The sequence below is a fragment of the Palaemon carinicauda genome, chromosome 1, assembly GCF_036898095.1.
Source record: "Palaemon carinicauda isolate YSFRI2023 chromosome 1, ASM3689809v2, whole genome shotgun sequence".
Lineage (NCBI taxonomy): Eukaryota > Metazoa > Arthropoda > Malacostraca > Decapoda > Palaemonidae > Palaemon > Palaemon carinicauda.
Window position 1 is genome coordinate 73,291,108 of NC_090725.1, and position 26,391 is coordinate 73,317,498.

The 26,391-nt window shown below is 38.9% G+C and overlaps 1 protein-coding gene across 3 annotated transcripts in view; it reads right to left on the reverse strand.

Annotated features, from left to right (window-relative positions):
- Positions 1-26,391, reverse strand: part of g (adaptor-related protein complex 3, delta 1 subunit-like garnet) — a 229,698-nt gene that overhangs the window by 69,656 nt on the left and 133,651 nt on the right. For all 3 annotated transcript variants that reach the window (XM_068382137.1, XM_068382140.1, XM_068382127.1), the window contains exons 12-16: positions 21,177-21,410; positions 20,716-20,878; positions 13,408-13,622; positions 7,968-8,127; positions 2,544-2,694 (exon numbers count right to left, since the gene is read on the reverse strand). In XM_068382137.1, coding sequence (XP_068238238.1) covers positions 2,544-2,694; positions 7,968-8,127; positions 13,408-13,622; positions 20,716-20,878; positions 21,177-21,410 — 923 coding nt within the window. The remainder of the gene's footprint in view (positions 1-2,543; positions 2,695-7,967; positions 8,128-13,407; positions 13,623-20,715; positions 20,879-21,176; positions 21,411-26,391) is intronic.

Consider the following 26,391-nt stretch of genomic DNA (forward strand, 5'->3'; position numbering starts at 1 on the left):
CCTCCATTATCATAATGATTGAAAATGGAGGTAAGGTATGCTGAACAGCAGAGTCAGAACGAGCTGGAACAACAATAGTTGTGGTTTCCTCTTCAAGACTCTGTTGAGGGAACACCTGAGGCTCAGTCTGCAAAGGCTGATCAAAGGAAGTAGCAGAAGGTAGGCGCATGGGTGGAGGAGGCTGACTCCTGGCATGAGTGGCTGAACTCAAGGGTTGCGCTTGCTGAGTGGTTGGCGGATGCGCAGTAGCAAGTTCCTGAGGAACGAGTTGAGGTTCCTGCGGTGTGAGCTGAGAGCGAAAAGGTAGTGGCTGCGCAGAACGCAGTAAAAGTCTCGCAAGTTGAGGCTCCTGAGGCGCAAGGCTAAGGTGTTGAGGTGCTTGCCTTGAGGAGGGTTGAGCTCGCTGCAGCGAGAGCTGAGGAGACTGACTCATGGATGGGAGAGGTTGTTGCACCTCAAGCGAGTGTTGCCTCACTGGTGGAACAGCAAGTGGAAGCGGAGGAAGAGAGGTATAAGCCTCCTGTTCCCATTGCTGAGGTTGCCTTAAGGAAGGCGGAGGGAGCAGCACACCACTGGGATCAGTAAACTCATAACGTGGCTCAACATCGTACGCCTGGCAGGCGGAGCGAGCGCAGGCGGAGCGAGCGCAGGCGGAGGGAGCGCAGGCGGAGCGAGCGCAGGCGGAGCGAGCGCAGGCGGAGGCGCAACCTTCTCAGCCCGACACTCACGCATCAAGACCGAAAGTTGTGACTGCATGGACTGCAGTAGAGTCAACTTGGGGTCGGCAGACACTAAGGTCTGCTGAGGTAAAGCCTTAACAGCAGAGATCTGTTGCGGCAGAACCTTACTCCTCTTAGGCGGAGTGCAAGCTGATGACTGAGGAGAGTCAGAGCTAACCCAATGACTGCATCCGGGTTGTTGAACTCTAACTTCGTACGTCTGGCATAGGTCTGGACTTTACGTTTAAGAGGTCTTGAGACCTGAGACCAGCGTTTTCTCCCCTCAATTTCTTCTGCAGACGAGCAAAATAAGGGCTCAATCGTCTGCGGGTGGGAGTGACGGTCTCGGTAAGACACGCCCGTAACCACCGAGGATACTTCTGTGCGCCGATCAAGGCCTGCTGAACCCTTTTGCCCTTCGACATTGCTTCTCCCCTGGGCTTGGGAGCTTGCAAGAGGTCCCGGACTGGGAGGACGACTGGCCCGCACAGAAGTACCCTCACGCACAACACTGACACACTTTGCGCTAATCACTTATCACTTTGATTTTCTGTTTGCACTTATTTCACTGAACTCGAAACTTTAAGTGGTTTGTATCTGAAACACGCAATTCTATCCTTTCTCAAAAGTTAGTAATTGCGAAAACAGAATTACAATGTAACAGAAAAATCTAAAGAAAGATAAATAATTCAGTGGCTGGAAAGAGACTAAACACTAGATCACTCTAGAAACGTTTACCTTCTTCCCCTAAAGAGACTAGGGAGAAGAGTAAAAACGATAACAACGTTACTCGCTTGAATGAAACGTTTATCCTCCTCTTTCTCCCTCCGTCTCTATCTCTCTCTCTCTCTCTCTCTCTTGACTTAGAACCTGAGAGAAGAGCCCAATCATATATATCGTTAAAACATATTATTGTTAAAGGAAAAAACTGAAATATTTCCCAAAATGAAAAGTTCCTTTATTAGGATTAAAACCATTAAGTTAAGAAAGAATGAACAAAACGCTAGACACGGTTACTCTTACTGCAACGTGAAAATTCTTTCTCTATCGTAACGATAGAGCGCAAGTTGAACGTTCTGAACGTCAACAACTGCAGAGACAAAACAAAACGTTAGTTCAACTTTGAAAACAGTACGAGACTATCAAAGAAATTCTTTCAAAGACATTAAAATAGCATAATATGTTAACAGGTAAAACCGAAATGACGGGCTCAAGTTAATTAACTTCGGTACCAAGAAAAGACCGCCTACTATTAGGAAGGTCGAATATAAACAAATATAAAAATTAATTTTAATAAGTTTATAATAAAAGGAAGTTAATCGAAGAGGCCTATAAGAGGCGGAGAGATATAAAATAATCTATAACTTTTGTTAAGCAAAATTAAGAAAGAGAGTCTATACTCTCTTAGACACCAACACTTCCGTCTAAGGGAAGGGTCGGCCATTAAAAGGTGAAAAAGAGTTCATACTCTCTTCGTCACCATAAATAATCAAAATAATTCCAAAAGCTAACTAAGCTAATATAGAAGTTTCCAGTATAGCGAATAGCTGCAAATTTAGAGAAATACTTCACCAAACCGTGAACAATACTCCAAAATCATAAGCGTATCCAAGAACGTCTTGCCGGAAGCACGACAGAGGAAAAAGTGAGGTGGCGTCAACAACAAGTACTGTAGTACCTGGCCACAGGTGGCGCTTGTGAGTACACCCCCTTCTAGTATAGTGATAGCTGGCGTATCCCTCCCGTAGAATTCTGTCGGGCAACGGAGTTGACAGCTACATGATTATCGGGTAAGTTTAATATTGAAAACCTCCAAAACCTTACCTGGTATTTTTAGTGATACATTCAAATCTAACGCCGCAACTGGAATCTCATCCACCTGAATGTTGTTATGGTTGGGCCTTGGCGATGATTGTGACAATGACTTCACATAATATGGATTGCTTGCCTGTTCTGCTCTTCTAGCATCGCGCAACTAAAAATTATACAAGGTTGAATTGAAAACTCTTCAGAGATAACAATATTCAAAATAAATTTTCCTTTCATCCTTTACAGATTTCGTCATTGACAAAATCTCCTCTGACTTCACTGCTAATTAATCCTGATGACTGAACAGCTCACAAAAATTATTGATATAAAAATCAAACTAAAATTCAGTATATGCTTTAATGTTAAGTCTTGCAAAATGATCTTAATTCTGGGAAATTATGAAAAAGGAGATTCTGTTCTATATCTACACGTACTGTCCATCTAAGACTATGATGAACAATTAAAAAAAAATTTAATAATAAAATTTCTTAATTCTATAATCACCAAAGATTCATACTGCTTCTCTTTGGCCTTTACCAGTAAAATTGTTTAAATGACAAAATATTCCTTTTTCTTTCCAATTAATAAACATATGCCCTTAGTAATTAACATTCTAGCGGCGAGTGATAACCGATACACCAGCGTCTTCGTGTCTTCAATTTCAAAGTCAAAATTATCCTATGAACCAAAAAAATGAAATAATATACAATAAGAAAATATTGATAAATATGACACAGCATAGTAAATCTATGGACACTTCTCCTTTCGAGTTCAACATAAACTCAGATCAAGTTTGGACACGTCTCGGTCCCTATCTCGGTCGTAAGAAATAAGGACTGGATCCTAATCAATGATAGAAAAACATGAAAAAGAACTGTTCCTATTATCATAACCAAATATAAAATCTTTCGAGGAAGAGCCAGGAAGGACTTCTTGAAATAGATCAAGACACCCAACCAATCTTACAACCTGAGTAACCATACTTGTTGAACTTGAATCCTTTCTAATTAATTGCTTAACCCTTTTACCACCAGGCTATTTGGAAATTTCCAACCCTTAACCCCCAGGGGGTTATTTTTTTCACAGCACATTTTGCAGTATATTCTTTTTAAGCTCTAACAGCCTTCATTTTTGTCATAGAGAGGTCAGGTTGGTCTCATTCTCTTGGAAAATGCCTGAATTTTCTCAAAAAATTATCAAAAATATAAAAAAAAAAATTTTAAAAGCCTTTTTTTGCAAGGACGTACCGGTACGTCCATGGGGGTAAAGGGATGGCTTTTGTGAAACGTACCAGTACATCCTTAGGGGGTAAAAGGGTTAAAATTAGTCAATCATCCAGGTAAAAAATAACTTTTATTCTCAGGAACCTTAACCATTTTGAGATAGAGGCCATCAATGTGGTGAATAGCTGATGGGCAGTACTGAGCCCAAAACACAGGCACTTTAATTGGTAAATCTTTGACCCGTTGACTAAACAGAGGTATTTCCTTCAACTGAGACCAATGTAAAAGTATCCATCGAAGAGGTCTGTTGGCAACAGATCTTTTTGCTTTATTGCCACCAGAACTGTTGAGGCCTTTTCCTTAAAAGATTTATGAACACACTGTGAACTTGTTGAGGGCTGAGACATCTAAAACTGGCCTCCAACCTCCTGAGCTATTAGTGAGTAGGAATAACCTCTGGTAATACCCCCAGAAAAGAGTTTACAATCTCTTCTACCACATCCTTCTCTAGAAGTTTCTAGATTTCTAACTGTAACATTCGAGGTAAGAAAGCTCTGATACAGAACTGATTTCTTTGGCAAAGGAGGAGAGGTTAGAGGAATCCAGTAGCATTCTTTGACCACAGCTAGCAGCCAAAGATCAGTATGCAGGCTTACCCAAAATGGGAAGAAGCAGGAAAGTTTTTCTGCTACTATACTTCACTGGAAAGGACCATCATACTGTTCTCCGATAAGGTCTTCGAGTCCGGTTGGTAACCGTTCCTGAAAGTCTATATCAGATTTTTGATGTTGACATTTCTGAGGTTAGAGCATTAGATCTAAATGTGGAACTTGAGTATTTCTAAACACATACCTCTAGACATCCGTCCGAGTTCTGCTCTCTACTTAAGCAACCACTTAAGGGATTTTGACGAAGGAAAAATCTAATTCTGGGGAGAGACCTGCGGCGCCCGGTGAAAAGAAGTCCTTCTTGTATATCTTTTCTGATAAAACCTTCCAATTATACCAGAGAAAGATAAAAGCATGGAATGCTGAGGTTACAACCCTCGCGCGAGCACCTTTTGGGTGTCGTGTATAAAGCAAAGGCGCATGAAATCCACTATTCACAGGTTGTCTTCCATTTAGTTAATTCCTTCGTCAAAGGGATGGGCCGATACAAAGGCCCTAGCCAACCCCCAGCGCCACACCACCCACGCCACGACGCGAGCGCCATCTGAACAACATCCTTCTTTTTGGAATTTTAAGTGTTGAATTTTTTTGTGGTGCTCTCGGTCTTTTTTATCAATCGTGGATTTACCATCTAACAGAGATCCCAGAATAGTGATAGTGAAGAAAATGACGTCAGCTTTTGTATCTCGCAGACTGACCCCACCATTGAGTTACATACCTGTTCTCTTCTCTTAAGGTCAATTAAACACAAAGGCTGATAATGCCTCACAGGTGCCATCTAACACAAGTTTTACCTAAACAGCTAAGATAATCTAAAATCAAACTCAAATCCTGATGCCCTGCATATTTCTATTCTACGAGACTCAAAATATCCCCTATTATAGAATATGCAAAGGAAGTGATTCAAGATTACCTACAAAATAAATTTCGACTTTCAAAACCTAAATTTAAAGATTTTTATTTATGAGGCACAATGTTGGGGTCAAGACTTGAAATCAAATTGAGATCTACGACAAGATTATGCAACTAATGAGTTTTTAAAGGCTGGATTAAAAGAATTTCCAGGCTTTTCTGAATCTGAGACAATAACTTGAAAATTCTATTCACCAGGAAGTTGCAAAAGTGAGGGGTATAAACAGTCTTGGAAGTAGCTTCTTTTACATACTTGGAAATATAAGAAGCTTCCGAACTTACCTTACTCAACTTATCAGGGTATTTCTCAGCAATAAAGTTACACAATGTTTGAAAAGAAGATAATTCCTCAATTTCAAGGTCTGGAACCGTGTTTTCTTTCTCTTCATCTTCCTGCATTGCAGATTGAACCAAGAGAAAATCAGCTGAATTCCCAGTAAATTTACCACTATATAAGGGGGTTGCTGTGCATGTGCATATAGAGAACATGTTTTGGCAGATGATGTACTACTGCCTGCATTTACCACGCTTTTGTTAACCTGTGTTGAGCTAGAGACAGAGCTTGTACACAAACGGAGCACACTGTCAGCCGAAACATAAAGCAAATAATCAACTTTAGTCAACACTTCATTCACCTTATCAGAACTTGAGGGAATCATACGACATCACACCCTTGACAAATGTAACATGAGATAATTTAGGAGTGCTTATATTAACAAGTGGAGGTATGTTAGGTTCCAGATTACCAACTTGGTCTTCTGCCTCATAATCTAGTTGTCTGATAGTGTGATTATCATTTCAGCAATTTAAGGGGGTTTATTATTATTATTATTATTACTATCCAAGCTACAACCCTAGTTGGAAAAGCAAGATGCTATAAGCCCAGGGGCTCCAAAAGGGAAAAATAGCCCAGTGAGGAAAGGAAATAAGGAAATAAATAAATGAAGAGAACAAATTAACAATAAATCATTCTAAAATAAATAACGTCAAAACAGACATGTCATATATAAACTATTAACAACATCAAAAACAAATATGTCATAAATAAACTATAAAAAGACTCATGTCCGCCTGGTCGACAAAAAAAGCATTTGCTCCAACTTTGAACTTTTGAAGCAAAAGGGTCTAAAGTAATTGAAGAATTTGAGGCTCTGTAAGAGGCTTAAGAATCTGCACTGTGTAGTGAACTTTCTTAACCATTACTGAAAGAAATGCTATTAACACTAGACTACTTGGAAAATAAGATTAGGTTAGTACCAGAATTACCATTTTCAAAAGGTATTCACTGGAAAAGGATAACAAGGGCAAGTAAACACTTTAAAAACACAAGGGAAAGCACAAGGGCAAGTACAGCGTACCACGTGGGAACACGCCGGACACAAGAGTCGGGGACACAAAGGATTGCACTGAGATAAGGAGAGCGTCGAGATGATATCACGACGCGACCAGAGAACTTACTGAGGGTCGAGACCCAAGCTAGCATGTGGCCTGACTCGGGGTTAGCCTCAGGGCACGTATCCTTCCGCCCGAGGTGATCCTCACAGAAAACGGAAGTAGGGTAAACTACACAAAACTCTGGTCGGTTGAGAGGAGATTCCAGGTACCTCCTAAGACAGTAGTTCGAGGTAAGTCTCTGTGTTGGAACAAATCTAAATTACGGTATTGCCCTTGACATGATACACAAAGAGATTGTGGATCATGATCCCACAGAAACAATTTCCCTGAACACTCCACACTGTAATTGGTAACAAATCTAGGGGAAGTCATCTTAATACATAGTAATAAGCAAACAATCTGGAGAAAGTCTGAACTACCCCACAAAGAAAAGAAACAAAGAACAAAGGGACTCAGGTGTATCAGTTCTGGGCTTTTTATCACTTACCACTAGAATGTCCCATTCCTTTACTACGGGCATGTGTTTATGGAAGAAATGTCTTTAATCTTGGAATTTTTTACAGTTGTGTCAATTAAAATCGAGCTTCTGAAGAAGCAATATCAATATTGTGAGGTTAATAGAAATAATGGTTTCTCACCCAATTTTCCCTTTATGGATTTGATAATCATTTCTTTCCATTTACTTCTGACTTGTTTACTTTAAAACTGTATTCCTTTCTGATCTAATTTTGCCACAAAGCCCTTTTTCAATTATTTCTTAGTGTTCTACAGACATTTGTGCTGTACTGCTGGTTCTAAATCTGATATTCTGAATAACTGTTCATCATTCCTTTTCATAACACATCAAAACCATTTCCATCTTTTAAGATTTCTGTTTCTTCTCTCCTGCTCGAAAGAATCACAAGGCATTAAACTGTCTAATTATGGGATAGCTACCTCACAGTAGTCTTACAATCACCTACCATTATCTCTAATCTGTAATTTCTCTTCTTACTGCCTTCTCAATATTTATTCTAAACCCAGTGTATTAACAAGGAAACAAATATTCTACCTCTTCTATGAGCTTCTTATTTATCACAGCATTGCCATCCACCTCCCACTTCCTGGTTTGTTATAAATCTCTTACTCTATTATATTCAGTAGACGGTACTGAGATACCCCCGCCTCAACTGTAACATAAGGTATGACAATTTCCAATTTCAAGAAAATTAAACCTGTTTCTTCTGAATATTTCCACTTACTTTCTGCAATTCATCCTCCGTTGGCTCATACTTTTCCTTTTTACGTTCTCTTGAGGATGACTCGGCTTTCACGAAAATGTCAGCCTTTTCTCCTTCTTCGTCATAATCATCTGCTTCACTCTCCGACGGTGGGTCATTGATCCAAGCATCTAAGTCCAAGCTGTACAAATAAAAGCATGAGTAGTTTTCACACTTAATCATTGAGGTCACTTGCTTAAACATTGAATTCATGATGTAGTTATGATTGGATTGGATGTATGAATATGACGCAAATACACAGGAGCCAGGGAGGCAATTGAACACTGGAGCAACTGGAGGATAACACTACTGGTGTTCTATGATGTTAAAAGAGGTTGGGCGGCAAGATGGAGGAAAACTGAAAAAATCTTTATTTATATCCAAATTAGAATCATTAACTCTTAGATGTAAAGGCAACAACTCTTAAGATGGCAAACTGAATATAACATGAATATAAAAAAATTCAGCCTAGGATATTCTAAATAAGGCACCTACATATCTGGTAAATTCAATACAGAAAGTTTAACGACACTAAAGTGTCTTACGCCTTTTTTTAACTCCTTAAACGTGAGCACTACTTACAAAACACTTGATGATGAAGCAGTAAAAAAGGTATTTTGGAAGATTGATTTAGTCCTAACTGCACTACTTTCAGATTTTCATTAACTTGCTCTTTTCCCTTTGACTGTCCTACAAAAATGTTCAAACTCTAATTTTGCCACTCACAATGGAAAAGCATATATGGCAGCTTTTTGATAGTCTAAGTCTAATTCTAGGCTTTGGAAAAATACTTCATACTAAAGCCCTTTTGTTCCAATGACTCCTGAAATTTTCTTTAAAATATCAGCCAAAGGAATATTGAAATAAAATTATACTTCCATACTGCACGTTCTACATGAATTCTAAATTGTCTTAAGGGGAGCAACTCTGCCTCATTGAAAGTGTTAATTTGGGGTCAATTCAAACAATCTCCTTTTTGTTTCTCAAACGATTTTTATCATTTAAAAACCATTTTATAGATAATTTTGCTAGCTAAATTTCTTTTAATTTTCTTTGCAATTTCTGTATTTAAAAAAATATTTGCAATGTTTGTTAACATTACATTTTTCATATATAAGTTTTGATAATTTTGCAAACCTTTCTACAAATTTCAAGAATATAAAATTTTCTATCTTTTCATATATAAATGGTAAAAATTCATCCATAAACAAAAAGAAGTTTTGATTTCTCACTCAAAATTCCATGGTTTATCATATTGGCTGTCAAAGTTTCCTTTTCAAGCCTGAATAACTTTATTAGGGGTTAATTTGGAGTTTTAAGGACAATTATACCTTATCCCTAGGGATCATGGGAACAATCATTATATTTCATTCATCAAGCAGAGGTGAGCATCTTGCTCAAATTCAGAAATATATACGTTACAGTGTGAGGACTGAGATGTACTTGAATAGTTGTGAAACTGTTTAATATGTGTTTTATGTTGTCAATGGTACCAGTAGACTGGGTGTGTACGCGTATTGTACCACTATATATAAAGGTAAGAGACGTGCATGAGTGTTGTAATTCAAGGGGTATTAGTTTGTTGAGTGTAGTTGGAAAAGTGTATGGTAGAGTACTAATAAATAGGATTAAGGATAAAAGAGAGAATGCAATCTTAGAAGTACACAGTGGTTTTAGAAGAGGTAGGGGATGTATGAATCAGATTTTTACCGTTAGGCAGATATGCAAGAAATATTTAGCAAAAGGCAGGGAGGTGTAAGTTGAGTTTATGGATCTGGAGAAAGCGTATGATAGATTTTTGTAGGGAAGTGATGTGGAATGTGATGAGGTTAGATGGAATTGGTGGAAGGTTGTTGCAAGCAGTGAAAAGTTTATAAATTGGCAGTAACATATGTGTTAGGATGGGAAATGAAGTGAGCGAGTGGTTTCCAGTGAGAGTGGGGCTGAGAAAAGGATTTGTGATGTCAACATGGTTGTTCAATTTAGTGGTGAGAGAGGTGAATGCTAGAGTGTTTGGTCGAGGATTGAAACTGATAGACGAGAGTGATCACGAGTGGGAGGAAATTCAGTTGTTAATTGCGGATGATACTGTACTGGTTGCAGACTCGGAAGAGAAGCTTGGTTGATTGGTGACAGAGATTGGAAGGGTATGGGAGAGAAGGATGTTGAGAGGTAATGTGGGTAAAATTAAGGTTATGGATGCACAAGAAGGGAGGGTGGTGCTAGGTTGAAAGTCATGCCGAATGGAGAGTTACTTGAAGTAAATCAGTTTAAGTACTTGGGGTCTCTTGTTGCAGCAAATGGTGGAGTGGAACCAGATGTACATGAGAGAGTGAATGAAGGATGTAAAGTGTTGGGGACAGTGAAGGGGGTGGTAAAGAATAAAGGGTTAGGAATGAATGTTAAAAGAGTTCTGTATGAGAAAGTGATTGTACCAACTGTGATGTATGGATCAGAGTTGTGGGGAATGAAAGTGACAGAGAGCCCAAAATTTAATGTATCCGAGATGAAGTGTCTGAGGAGTATGGATAGTGTATCTCAACTAGATAGGGTTAGGAATGAAGTAGTGAGGGTTAGAACGGGTGTAAGAAATGATTTAGCAGCTAGAGTGGATATGAATGTGTTGAGGTGGTTTAGCCATGTAGAGAGAATAGAAAGTGGCTGTCTGCTGAAGAAGGTGATGAATGCAAGAGTTGATGGGAGAAGTACAAGCGGAAGGACAAGGTTTGGGTGGATGGATGGAGTGAAGAGAGCTCTAGGTGATAAAGATAGATGTTAGAGAAGCAAGGGAGGGTGCTAGAAATAGGAATGAACGGCAAGCGATTGTGACCCAGGTACGGTAGGCACTGCTGCTTCTTCCAGTGGCCTTGGTGACCACTGAGGTAGAAGCAGTAGGGGATTGACCATGTGAAATTTTATTTGTGGTGGATAACGGGGGAGGGTGGGCTGTTTTACCCTAGCAGTACCAGCCATACTTGGCTGAATCCCTCGTCAGGCTGGGAGGATCGAAGAGAGGAAAAGACCCTTCCCTTTTGTTCCTTTTTTATGTCAGCTATCCCCAAAATTGGGGGGAAATGCCTTGGTAAATAGATAAATAGACAGACATATTAAATGCCTACACACGAGCAAGACATTGCTAGCTAATATATTCTTGTCGGCTGACTTTTGGGGGAAATTTTACTCTTCAGGCATACTTAGTTGTCATCTGTGATACCTCATACATCTTTCAGCATAAATATAACAAAAATTGTATTTGTACATTTGACCAAAGAAATACTGTCTTCCAATTTTTGTTGTAGCATTCTTCTTAACATACAGTACTTTAGTATGCATAAGTAGGTGCATTTTAATGATAATTTCCGTCAACAGTGGGGATTATAATATCATACTCATCATATTATTAACTAAGCAGTGGTGATCCCCTTCCCTGAAATCTCAAAATATATATGCTTATGTACCAAATGGCCACACATGAGTAAGACAATACTAGCATAAAATATTCACGTCTGCATATTTCTGGGAAAATTTTATGCTTTAGGCATATCTAGTTACCATCTCTAACACTTTATGTATCATTCAGAATAACTATAACATGAAAACTGTAAATACATAAACAAACATACAAAGAAATTAGATAAATATAACTTGAAGAAACGCAACACATGTTTTTCCAAGACACGATAGATGGAAACGAACTGAGTTCTTTATTTTCAACCTCGATGAAAGAGAATGTTTCACATGAAGTTTATGGTAGACTAAGAAAAGTATCTTTACCTCAAATCCTTAAAGAAAAATTGATTATTCACATATGCTGCTAAGAACCGTCAGAATAAAATACAGTACTCTAGGCTTCTTTACCTTAAATCTTACTACCCTCACACTGTTATTTTACAATTTCTTTCTTCAAAATCTTTCAACCATTATAACCTCTTTTGTCTACCCACTCCTCTTAAAAGACTGTGTTAAAAAGTTCCACAATACATAGCCGTTAAAATATATAAAACTCGTCAGTAATAATGGACTATGTTATACAGAAACGGAATGAAAACATTCATTTGTTTCCTTTGACACAAAAAGTATTCTGTAATGGACATTTCATAAGGTAAATGACAAACAAACACTGAAGACAAAAGAAAAATACTTCTGGTGCACACAAAAAGAGAGAGAGAGAGAGAGTGCGTGTTTTTTACTATGAATTGGATCATGTTTTGCGTATTTCCCGAACTTGGATATAGACTGCGCATGTAGGAACAGGACTAATACTGCGTAGAATGACAATAAATGGAAATAACAAAAGGCTAACATTCACGTGTGAAAATAACGAATAATATTAATATGAAATCTATAAAATGTGAAGATAATATTTCATAATGATAGTTGAGAAAAAATAAAAATAAGAAAAGAGATAAATCTCGTCTTATGTCTACAATTTCCATTACTGGTAAGTTTTTGTCTCGTGGGTGGGACTTATTAGTCGAAGGCTCTCCGGAGAGACACTCTGATTTGAACAGGTGACAACATAGAAAAACAATAAAATAGACCTTACATAATCATGAATAAGGACTTGAGTGGCAAGTATTTTTGGTTAGTGATGAGGTTAGATGTGAATACACTAAAATAGACCTTAATATAATCATGAATACCGACTAGAATCGCAATTATTTTGGTTGGTGGTGTCAAGGGGGGTTGAGTAATGTCGCCTCTGGCTAAAGAGAGTGGTGTCATTATTTCATTGTAACATAAAAAACTACAATAGCACTTAAATATTCAGAAATAAAGGCTAGAATCCAAAAAACTGTAGGTTGGCTGAAGATAGGAGGAAGAAGGACTAATATTAAGGAGAGGAGATTTTCTAGTGAAATTTCCCTGAGTATTAACTTGTGATAAACAACCATGTGCTATACTCTTCCGTAGCTTCTAAAAATTATAACAATAATAATAAAAAAAAAATAATAATAATAATAATAATAGTAATAATAATGATAATAATAACAATGAAGATGACATTATTCTACGTTAAGGTTTGTATTACCAGGCATGTTTTGACGTATACTGACGTCATCGAGGCAAAGGGGTTAATTAGGTAAGAATTAAACTGACATAATCCTAACAAATAAAATACAATTTCTTAGAAATAGGGAAGATCTGATAAAAAACTAGTCAACTTCAATATCTGATAAAAAAACTAGTCAACTTCAATATCTGATAAAAAACTAGTCAACTTCAATATCTGATAAAAAACTAGTCAACTTCAATATCTGATAAAAAACTAGTCAACTTCAATATCTGATAAAAAACTAGTCAACTTCAATATCTGATAAAAAACTAGTCAACTTCAATATCTGATAAAAAACTAGTCAACTTCAATATCTGATAAAAAACTAGTCAACTTCAATATTAACATAAGATGAGGATATCTTACCCATCCGGTATTGGAACTTTTTTCTGGGCCTTGGGTGCTACAGGGTTTAGCTCACCAGATAGTAGAAGAGCGAGGTCAGCACCAATTTTCTCACCATTTTTGTGACACTTCTGAACGTAATTTACTATTTGAAGAATACAAGATGCTCTCTCCTGGACTTCTAAATCTCCCGAGGACACAAAAACAGGAAGACGCTCTACTAGGAGATTAGTTACCTGAAATCAAGCAAATACTTTAGCATTAATCTGTACTTATGCAAAAAGAAACTTTTCTTAGGATTTTAACATACTAGGATGTTGAAAACCATGTGTTTACTGTTCCTAACTGGCAAACCAATTAAAATATATACATACATACATATACCAAGGCACTTCCCCCAATTTTTGGGGGTAGCCGACATCAACAAATGAAACAAAACAAAAAAGGGGACCTCTACTCTCTACGTTCCTCCCAGCCTAACAAGGGACTCAACCGAGTTCAGTTGGTACTGCTAGGGTGCCACAGCCCAACCTCCCACATTATCCACCACAGATGAAGCTTCATAATGCTGAATCCCCTACTTATTGTAAAATACCTTTTTTTTATTTAGTAAATTAACCAGTTGTTAGTTGTTAAATTTAACCAGCTAAAGCCAATTATCTACTCCTTATGTACCAAATACATAAAGTCCTATTACTTTTATATCATGCTATGTGTAAGTATTCAGGGAATCATCCGCCATCAAAGCCAAAATTGTTAAATATCAATTAAATATCATTGGATTTCCATAATTCTAACATGGGTTATTTGTATTATTACTCTGGTGATTCTGTATAAATTTCACTGGAATCCGACAAAAATTATTTCATTTAGGAAAAGGAATGAAAAGAATTAATTTTTCTTTTATTCCATCTTTCTAAAAAAATACTGCATTGAATTTTAAATTAATTGCCATGAATAATGCTAATTGGGGTATGGGAATATTGCTCAGAGGAATTTTCTTTATCTTAGTTATTTTATTGATATTTATATCTTTATTTTTTTTAAACTTTAAAATTTAAAAAAAATCAAATAACCTTACAATTTAAATTTCTCTAACCAAATGATTGCACTTTTATTATTCTTTCCAACAATGTCTTTGGATTTGAAATATCGTTGTAATTTATGGAGAAAAATTGCTTTGAATCCCAATATCTATAAAGCCGAGATATCGGCCCTCAACGTTTTGTAACAAGAATAAGAAGAAACATATCACAATATCATCATTAAATACTATTTCCATTGTCAATGATAATTACAAACTACTCTCAATTACTTTTAAAATAATTAAACTTACTTACTATATAGCTTTTGCTGCTAATTATGGAATATGGCCCAAATCACCCCCCTAACATACCAAGGGAGTACTACTCACTCAAGGTGGAGTTATCAGGAGGTGCCATCTCCCACTTTTTTTGCTTAGTACAGTCTTACAATGGCTATATTTTCCATATACTTAACCCTTTTACCCCCAAAGGACGTACTGGTATGTTTCACAAAACTCATCCCTTTACCCCCATGGACGTACCAGTACGTCCTTGCAAAAAATTGGTATAAAAAATTTTTTTTTCATATTTTTTATAATTTTTTTAAAAAATTCAGGCATTTTCCAAGAGAATGAGACCAACCTGACCTCTCTATGACAAAAGTTAAGGCTGTTAGAGCAATTTAAAAAAAATATACTGCAAAATGTGCTGGGGAAAAAATAACCCCTTGGGGGTTAAGGGTTGGAAATTTCCAAAGAGCCTAGGGGTAAAATGGTTAAGACAGGATTCTTCTTTTACTTTTAGGCATGATAAGGATACCACTACAGTTCACTAGCACTATAAATAGCCAGAAAAAAGTGACCACACCAAGAGTGAAAGGCTTCACAATTCTTTTCACTAGTGGTCTCTGGTATTTACAGAGACAATGACAGAAAGTGTTGAGCTGCCAAACATACTATTTCTAGTCTAATATTTCTCAATATACTATAAGACTAGCGTATTTATTATCCCTTTTACCCCCAAGGGACGTACTGGTACGTTTCACAAAACTCATCCCTTTACCCCCATGGACGTACCAGTACGTCCTTGCAAAAAAATGCTATAAAATTTTTTTTTTTCATATTTTTGATAATTTATTGAAAAAAATCAGGCATTTTCCAAGAGAATGAGACCAACCTGACCTCTCTATGACAAAATTTAAGGCTGTTAGAGCAATTTAAAAAAAATATACTGCAAAATGTGCTGGGGAAAAAATAACCCCTTGGGGGTTAAGGGTTGGAAATTTCCAAAGAGCCTGGGGGTAAAATGGTTAAGACAGGATTCTTCTTTTACTTTTAGGCATGATGAGGATACCACTACAGTTCACTAGAACTATAAATAGCCAGAGGAAAGTGACCACACCAAGAGTGAAAGACTCCACAATTCTTTTCACTAGTGGTCTCTGGTATTTACAGAGACAATGAGAGAAAGTGTTGAGCTGCCAAACATACTATTTCTAGTCTAATATTTCTCAGTATTCTATAAGAATAGCGTACTTATAAGAAGTTACCGTGAGTTCGAGAACATGGCGTCACGTTACTTTGATAACCAGTGTACTGCCATATACCTCAAGCATTAAAAAAACGCAATAACTCTGTTAATTATGGCAGAATTAGTACGATATTTTCTCATGTGACTCTTTAGATATGGTGCAGTTCACTACCAAAGATTCATGATTTTTGATATCCTAAAGTACATCCATGAAAATTAACGCAAGATGATCGCGATCCCCTTAAGCAAACTGAACTTGTAATATAGCAAATATCGAAAATACTCAATAAGATCCATGTAAGTTTAAATTCAATACAAAACCCACTAGTTCTGATTTTTGCCAAACTACATGATGCTAATCTGATTAGCTGTGATCAAACTATTGAGGAATAGTATATAAAGATTATTTACTGTAATAAATAAAATAAACACTGCTAAATTCAAAACAATAGCTTTGACAACATTCATATACTAGGCTACATAAAAATCACTAACACGAGTTGTTCTATCAAACTACCAAGTTTAAGAAAGATTGCAAAGCCTAAACTTAAAAGGAATAAACTTCTTCACTAACATCAGTTTTATTGTATATGTAGCCTACAGTGCCATTCACTCAATTGCGTATCAAAGGCATCCCAGACACTTCACATTTCGTTAAAGCGAAAAGTGCTCAGCCAGTAATTCTGATCATGAGCTTACAGATCTCTGGGTATCCAGCAGCAAATGGCTTCACTCCCTGAATCAGCAAAGATGGCCAATGATCAACAAAATGCCTAGACTTTTCTGGCTATGCTCCAGCATTATCTAATTAACTTCATCATGAAAAGCATTCAATCTTTTTACTTCATTCATTCACCATCCCATTCCCTTTAAAGTAACAAAATAACTTTCGTGAACATCAAATATTCCATGTAGAAGATCATATTTGCTAATTTTAGGGTTTTTAGAATTACTGTAGATGGAATGAAGGGAAGAGAGTTGAAGAAAAATTAGCAGAACTATCAAAAATAATAAACTAAAAACACAAAATATTCGTGAACACAATCAGGCCAAAATTGAGGATAAAGTAAAGAAAGGACGAAGCTAGAGCTGGCACTGACGAAGTTGTTCCTACGGCGGGTTGATTGCCACGATGATGATGTTAGCAGTGCGACGCAACCTTAGGTCAAAGGGAGCTTGAAGATTGCTGTGATGAGCAGCTACCCTTCCAGAAATGGTCATGATCAGGTTTGTAAAGGGTTCGCTAACCTACCTTGCGAGCCCCGACTAGCAGAGCACGCATGGCAAGTTATCAAAAGTATCCGACCTCCCTGAAGACTATGGAAGTCTCATGCTGGGTTTCAGGATGATTGCAAGAATCATCTGTTAGCTCTTGAGAACTAGGCTCTATAGAGATAAAGTGAGCAGGCTATGAGTAGCGCTGGGATTTCCAAGCTACTTGAAGAGGTGGAATACCACGTGAGGACTGCCTCTCTTGCTTGCGAGGGCATCTGCTGAAAATAGCTCTTGAGAACTAGGCTCTATAGAACTAAATTGGGCAGGCAATGAGTAGCGCTGGCATTTCTGAGCTACTTGAGGAGGTGGACTACCACTTGAAGATAGCCTCTCTTGCTTGTGAGGGCATTTGCTGAAAAAAACCCTAAGGGCCAGTGAGTTCAGAAGGGCTCAAAGACTGAATTCTATATCATATTGAGCGAGCCCAGTGTGCGTGCTAACCCTGGAGGAAGAACAGGCTACTCTGGCAAGAACCACCCAGCGGATCCTCAAGGGATCCTCAAGTGGGTGAGGATCCGCAGAGGATGAAGGTTCGGGGAGTACGAGACCACGCAGGAGGGACACACTATCTAAAGCCAACCCTTCCAGGAGTGGAAACCCTTTCCTGCTGTGCACCCCTGCCAACACCTCCAGCAGCTAGTCTTTAGAGGATTGACCTGAAGTTCCAGTCGAACGCTATAGAATATACAATGCATCTTGAAATAGTTTCCCTTTGGGAGGCAACTTCCTCTGCCTCACTAGAGGAGGAGGAAGCAGCAGCCCGACATGAAGGTTAACAGGGTCAAACAACCATCCCTCCTCACCAAAAGCTCCCCAGTGAAGACTGACCAATCAGAGTCAGAGAGGAGGGTACCAGAGGAAAGAGCAAGAAGTTGGGACTTCTTCAATGTTGGGGAAGACCCAGAAGGCAACGAATCCTTTTTAGACTAATTCTTCCTCCTGCCATGCTGCTGCCACTGGGAGAATGGCCAATCCCTACACCCTGAGTAAGGGGATGCTACCATGCAGGAATGTCCTCTTCATGAAAGGAAAGACTGTGAGAGTCCATGTTCTCCCGGGAAATGAAAATAACGCATGTCATGCACCCTCAAGTACACACCCACAACCCGCTCAACTTGTTAAAGAAAAAGGAAGTCTGTCTTCGACCAACGCTGAGATCAAAGTGAAGAATGAATGAGTGATCTAGGGGGGCAGTGCTTCTCCGTGCTACCAGTGGATGTTCGATCTCATTTCTTAATCGAGCTGGGATGCCGACTTAGGGATCACATGTTCCTTTAAACCATGATGCAGAAATTTTTGCCGGAGTCTAGTAGAGTGGGCTTTCACCAGAAAGTTCTGAAAGTCCTTAAGATATATTTTATGCTCATCACGTGTCAGCTTTCGTGATTTTTACACACTCACATATATATAATATACATTATATATTATATTTATACAGTATATTTTTACAGGTTTCGCGGCTTTCTCCTACATAAAGAATGTAAGGTTTGTACAGTATTCTGTGTAGGAGCACCTATTGATTAAATTATATAGCAAGACTCCATATGCAAGTTTTGGAGGGGTGACTGAACACTAAAACAATCACTATTTTAACTAACAGTGTAGTAGGTTGGCCAGGGCACCAGCCACCCGTTGAGATACTACCACTAGAGAGTTATGGGGTCCTTTGACTAGCCAGAAAGTACTACACTGGATCCTTCTCTTTGGTTATTCATTTTCCCTTTGCCTACATATACACCAAATAGTCTGGTCTATTCTTTATACATTCTCCTCTGTTCTCATACACCTGACAACACAAGAGTACAAAACAATTCTTCTTCTCTTAAGGGGTCAACTACTGCACTGTAATTGGTCAGTGGCCACTTTCCTCTTGGTAAGGGTAGAAGAGACTCTTTAGCTATGGTAAGAAGCTCTTCTAGGAGAAGGACACTCCAAATTCAAACTATTGTTCTCTAGTTTTAGGTAGTGCCATAGCCTCTGTAACATGGTCTTCCACTGTCTTGGATTAGAGTTCTCTTGCTTAAGGGTACACTCCAGCATGCTATTCTATCTTATTTCTCTTCCTCTTGTTTTGTTAAAGTTTTTATAGTTTATATAAGACAAATTTATTTTAATGTTGTTACTGTTCTTAAAATATTCTGTTTTTCCTTGTTTCCTTTCCTCACTGGATTACTTTCTCTATTGGAGCCCCTGGGCTTATAGCACATCCTGCTTTTTCAACTAGGGTTGTAGCTTAGCAAGTAATAATAATAATAATGTGACCCATTAAAAAAGACAGCTAAATATTTAGAAGACTGATATGCACACACACACGGCTTCTACTCATCCAACCACTTCCCCCCTTTCCTAACTATAATTCCTTTCACCAGGGTATGACTACTCCCTCTCCTCCTTACCCGAGGGACTGGGAGAGACCAATAGTTATAAGTCTTGTCACTAAGTGTGACCAGAAAAAATACATATAGCCAGATACTTACTCTTTATTATATTCCAGGTAGTAGGTTGGCCAGGGCACCAGCCACCCGTTGAGATACTACCGCTAGAGAGTTATGGGGTCTTTTGACTGGCCAGACAGTACTACATTGGATCCTCCTCTCTGGTTACGGTTCATTTTCCCTTTGCCTACATACACACTGAATAGTCTGGCATATTCTTTACATATTCTCCTCTATCCTCATACACCTGACAACACAGATTACCAAACAATTCTTCATCACCCAAGGGGTTACTGCACTGTAATTGTTCAGTGCCACTTTCCTCTTGGTAAGGGTAGAAGAGACTCTTTAGCTATGGTAAGCAGCTCTTCTAGGAGAAGGACACTCCAAAATCAAACCACTGTTCTCTAGTCTTGGGTAGTGCCATAGCCTCTGTACCATGGCCTTTCACTGTCTTGGGTTAGAGTTCTCTTGCTTGAGGGTACACTCGAGCACACTCTCCTATCTTATTTCTCTTCCTCTTGTTTTGTTAAAGTTTTTATAGTTTATATAGGACAAATTTATTTTATGTTGTTACTGTTCTTAAAATATTCCGTTTTTCCTTGTTTCCTTTCCTCACTGGGTTACTTTCTCTGTTGGAGCCCCTGGGCTTATAGCACATCCTGCCTTTTCAACTAGGGTTGTAGCTTAGCAAGTAATAATAATAATGTGACCCATCAAAAAAGACAGCTAAATATTTAGAAGACTGATTTGCACACACACACAGCTTCTACTCATCACACCACTCCCCGCCCCCTTTCCTAACTATAATCTCTTTCACCAGGGTATGACTACTCCCTCTCCTCCTTTTACCCAAGGGACTGGGAGAGACCAATAGTTATAAGTCTTGTCACTGAGCGTGACCAGAAAAATATATATAGCCAGATACTTACTCTTTATTATATAGGGGAGAATCCTTTTGATGTCTTAAGTAAACTGTGCTCTCTAATCCAGCAATAAGAAAGACAACACTAATTTCATAAAAATATATAATTCAGTATACAAACTCTAGTACTGTAACTTACCTCATCTACCATTTCAGAATCTTCCTCCTCTTCTGCTGTTGCTATTATGTGGGTATATAATTTAAGCATATTATGTACATATGTAGCTTGAATATGACCTGGTAGCGATATAACCTTCCCCCGGACCATGGATTCTAAAGTAGCCTTTGGATTGGCTAACAACCTAGAAATAAAAGATTATTATTTTGCAGGAAATTTTATAATGAGTGACAACAAAATGTATTGGAGAAATTATAGAATTATCTTCAATATAGATATGTCAAACATTGTCAATAGAAATCTTTCAAAATCAACCCAAAACTAAACTCAATAAATTACCACTCGAATAAGAATTGTGTGAAGCCAGAACTTCTGAATATCAAATCATCATATATTATACAGACGGAATATTCTTTATTACAAAGAAATATGTCAAGGATGGTTACAGAACCATGCTCTCATTAAAGAATTGAAATACTCACTGGGAAAATTCCCCACAAATCCATGCCGCAGCATAAAGAACCTCTGCAATGGAAGACCTGGCAGCAGCCGGGCCCACAATGACATGAGCATTGTCCAGCAGTAGGGCCATCTGACCAACAGTGAACTCCCTAACTGCAATGACTCTTATAGCAACATCCATCAACTGATTAGCAATGAGGCTCCCATGCTGAGTTCCTTCCATTCTGCATAACTCAACCAACACACTTATGTACCTGGAGGACAATGGAGAGTATTCAGCAATAACAATGAAAATAACAGTAATGTATGCATTAACAAAAATAACTAATACAACAATAAAAATAATGTTAAAATGCCATTTGTTAAACTAACCACCTAATATAATTTTTAACATATTATGAGCTCTCCCATAAAGTTTGCTCTTTTCAAGAACACAGTATATCTAATCTACAGTAGTAATTACAATTTATAGAGATCCTAAAGATTAGACAAAAATTCCTGACATTCTATCCAGATTTTATTTCAAAGACTTGTTACTGACATATGTTAATAATAGACAGCCAAACTATATTTTACTGTTTATAATGCACTTCACACATTACATCGAGAGTGGATCAAGAGGAGTATTTGATAAATATCCAAGTTAGAGAAGCGAGGCTTATTCAAATACAAAGAATATGGAACTTCAATACTAAAATCTATTATTTCAATCTTACCTGAGGGACACCTAGCTTTCTCAGCAAAGCTCTATTTTCAACCTCTAAGCTTGTAGAAATTAAAGAATTCTTTCTCCCTCATTTCAATTACCTTCTACCCTATGTAAGCTACATTCATCACTTTCGACCCAGACTTAATTGTAACCTCTGCCCTTGACCCAAAGTTACTTGTCCTCTAAGGGAGCTCTCAACACCCTTACAGGACGCACTAACAGCCGATCCAGATCTTCGGGCGCTTTTCAGTGATTTGAAACCTAAAACGACATACTTTGGATCAGTAAAAGATGTGTTTTGGGTTTTGGCAACAAACTCAGGGACAAAACCAAGAGATCTCCCTCCACCCCTTTGAATGGGTATGTTGAAAGAGACCATGTGACGTTCACCAACTTGTTTGGTCAAGGACAAAGCAAGCAGAAACACTGTCTTTATGGTCAGATCCCTATCCATTGCTCATTTCAAAGGCTCGTAAGGTGCCATCTTCAGGGAACGTATAACCTTGACCCCATTTCCAAGTCTTCAGAATCAACGGTGTAGACATTTCTTATTCGAAGGACTTTGTTAAACTCATGCGGAGCTTGGGGCAGTCCTGATCAAGCTACGGATAAGCTTCACTATGGATGTGTTGTCGGTCATCATCTCTACCAAGTGGCCTTCGAAAAGGGAGCAAAGTATTGTAGGGCCAGCCATGCTGGCCTTAACTATAGAATGATGATGTGGTTTTGACAGTCCTGGTCTGACCACACTCTTGATACCATCTGATGATCTAGAAGGGTTCCCCCACCCTCCTTCAAAGCTTCTGTGAAAAGATGAAACTCCAGAGGAGGGACTGTTAACAAGACTCCTTTCTTCAAGTTCATGGTTTCCAACAACCACTCCAGATCTTTGGCTTCTGCTCCCGGATTACCAATGATTGAGAATTGTCAAGGTGTTGTGACCATGATGACTTCAGTCCCCATTGAAGAGATCGTAACCATAGCCTTCCTCCTGGAGCTTACGGTTCCAGAAAAGAGAGATGACCTAGCAACTTGTACTAAGAGTGGGATGGCAGACTTGGACGCTGATGAAAGGGGGGGAGAGCCTTTTGACGAAGTCATGAGATCCTTTCTTCTGATTGGAATACTCAACAGTGAATAGTGTCTATCTTCATCCCTAGGTAGACAAGTCTTTAGGAGTGGATAATAAAGGCCTTCTCTTGATTTCTCAGGACATGACAAAAATTAAGACGCCTGTCCTTAACAGAGTGAAAGTTCTCTTTGGAATTTGTAACATTAGCCAGTCGTCCAGGTAGCGAAGCATCCTGATTCCTTTCACATGAGTCCAGGATAATACAATTATGAACAATCTTATGAATACCTGTGGGGCTATTGGCAGACTGAAGCAAAGGACCTAGAACTGGTAAACCTTTCTGTTTACTACTACTCTCGGGTAGTTTTGAGATGCCGGATGCACCGGAATCTGGACATATTCGTACTTGAGGTCAAACGTCACCAGGGAGTCCCCTGATTTCATTGCCTGAATGATTGTTGACGGAGTCTCCAATTTGAACAGTGTTTGCCTCCAGATACCTTTTTCTCATGAAAAAGTCAACTGAAGAAACAGTGACACTCAAAGAAGATTTCCTGAATGGCATCTTTTTTAGCATATCCTTGACTTCTTCCTGTGGGGCAAGATGTTATGTTGTTCTCCAGGGCTAAGATGACATGGAATACAGGGGAGGAATCAGAGGGGGAAAGCTGATGAACGAAAGGCGGTATCCTGATCACAGAGCCCTCATCGTCCACTCTGCCACCCTGTGAAACCACCTCCTCCTCCAATATCTTTGTAAGTATCCCCCCACTGGAGATAAGGTCGAGGAATGCCTTTCCTAGCATATGCATCTACCCCTTCCCTTGCCTTTCCCTAGGTTACATCCTTTGGACTGTGGGGGGGTGAGGGACAAGGAAGGTTTCCTGAGGATTGGTTGGGAATTAGCACCTCCTCTCCTCTTAGGCAGCACGGTCAGGATTGTCTTAATGTTGAAGGTTGTGGGGTTATGAAACTACACCGCCCTCTGCATCAAGGAGTCTTAAGTGCCTTTCCTCCATTCTTCCACGGTCGATGCTATGTCTTTTGGGGGAAAAATGAAGGTATATCAAGAGAGGCATTCCTAAGGTACAGCTTCTCTCTCCTCGAGGTAATGGCCTCCCGGTGCTTGAGCACCCAATTAGCCTACTGATTGGGTGCCTCGAATGCCCTGGCGCATGTCAGCACAATGTCCTTCAGCATCTAATCCTTTTCTGGATCGATCTAGTATGAGGTGTCAGCGAGGTAACAGACAGTGACAGACAAGTGGTTTATCCAGAAAGCAGCCTGGAGGGTGTCAAAGGCCATAGAGGAATTTGTTGGCCTCCTAGGTTGCTTCTTACTTTCTTCTTTCGCCAGAGAAGGATTTTTTTTCAGGCACGCAAACATTTAGAGATTGGATAATACTGTATTCCTCAAGAGACACAGAATGATGGGAAGAAGTACAACTTGAGAGCCTAGCAGAGAGCAATGGAGACTCCTTCCAGGATAGCGAAAGTGAACGCTTGTGCTTATCCAACCGAGTCGGTGATGAGTGCATGGAACGCTAAGGGGACCCCGTAGCGGGATGCGATGACGCAATGCGACTAAAATGCGAGGGTGAAGGACGATTCGATCATGGAGAATCAGCATACTTGGAACTCAAGGGTAAGGCATAATGTTGTGATGCAGGGAAGCAATGATGCTGTAAGAGCTAGGAGCGACGATATTACGAGGGTGAAGAGCGACGATAAAGTGAAAAAGTGAGGATGCCGCAAGGGCGAGTAGCAAGATTGCTGCGAGGGCGAGGATCAAGGATTCCTCAAGGACGAGAAACGACGATGCCTTGAAGGTAAGGGAGAAGAGGAGACAGGTTTCCCTTACCAATGTCTGCGGGAACCATCGACATCTGCTCTTCTACAGGGATCTTCGACACAAGAGAGCGATTAAGGTTGTTCCTCAATGGCAAGGCTTCAATTCCAAACAACGGCCACAAGATGCGCGAAGCGTCCGCTTTTTATGAGAGAGACTCCCGCCGAAGAGAAGGATCTGTCCTCTCTCTAGGGGAAACAATAACACCCCCCTTGTCCCTGAGCTGGTCTAAGAGTTAAAGTGCCCCACTCTTGCTTAAATGGCTTCCCAAAGAAGCAACATGAGAAGAGTTAGAATGGGAAGTGCCTTGGTATATGTATGTATGGATCCCTGTTTACACTTTAATCTGCTTGACATTCCTTTTGCCCACTTTACCTTTGCTTGACCTAACAACTACATGACTGCTCCTACTTAATTTGACTACCTAACTGTTTTTTGCCATGTAAACCAATCCCAGTTCAATACCCAGATTACCCACTCATCTCCTACCCCGTTATCTAACACACCAGCCTTCCAAACTAATGTGAGAATTATTTTCTTTTTTTCACGTCAATTCACCACATCCTGCTTTCCAAAATCAAAACAGCAAAGATGCATGATTGCTTATTTAAAGGTTGACCAACTATAGTCAATTTCTTTTAGCGATGCAGATTTGCACCGACTCGCAGCGGTGCCCTTTTAGCTCGGAAAAGTTTCCTGATCGCTGATTGGTTGGACGAGATCATTCTAACCAATCAGCGATCAGGAAAATTTTCCGAGCTAAAAGGGCACAGCTGTGAGTCGGTGCAAATCTGCTTCGATAAAAGAAATGGACTATAGAATGAACTAGCTTAACTTTCTACGAATAAATAAATGCTTCCAGCTTCAAAGCAAGATCAACATTGTGACTTCAACATCATTCAAGGCAGTAATTAGTGATGATGTTAAGTCAGTCTGGATTGGGTAAAGACTTGCCTAGAATTGCTTAGCAGGAAACTTTACAGCTGTGATATATTTACACTATTGTACTTTGTGTAGAAAGGAATTCAAACAGACAACAATAAAGTTCTCAAGCTTAAGATACTAAGGAGACCTACAAAGAGAACAAAACAGACATAATAATGATTTGGCTCATGCAGCACATATTTCAGTAAAAGTTTTACTATCTTGAGTTCAGTTATCCATTAGATATACGGTCATAGTTCTGTATTGATAGCGTAAATGCAAAAATTCTTCAAACACACAAATGTGCATTTGAACAATGGATTCGAGCAGCAGGCATCTTTGCTCAAGAACTTGCAAGTACAACAGTGTCATATAAATCAATATAAATCTTAGTGTTAGCCTATCTTTGTCCATGATGTGTTGATCCAGCAAACTTGCAGATGCAGCAAAAGGCCTAGCTTTTATATCATCGACTGATGAAGATTTGGATTTGGACAAAATAATTACAGTGATGCAATGACAGGCTTTAACAACCAGAGATCTTATATTTGCTGGAATTGTAAAGTTTGATTATACATGGCTAAACTACATTGTCGATTGTATCACAGTATTATTATTATTTTCCAAGCTAGTTGGAAAAGCTGGAAGCTAGGATGTTAAGTTATTTCACCACTACCACAGT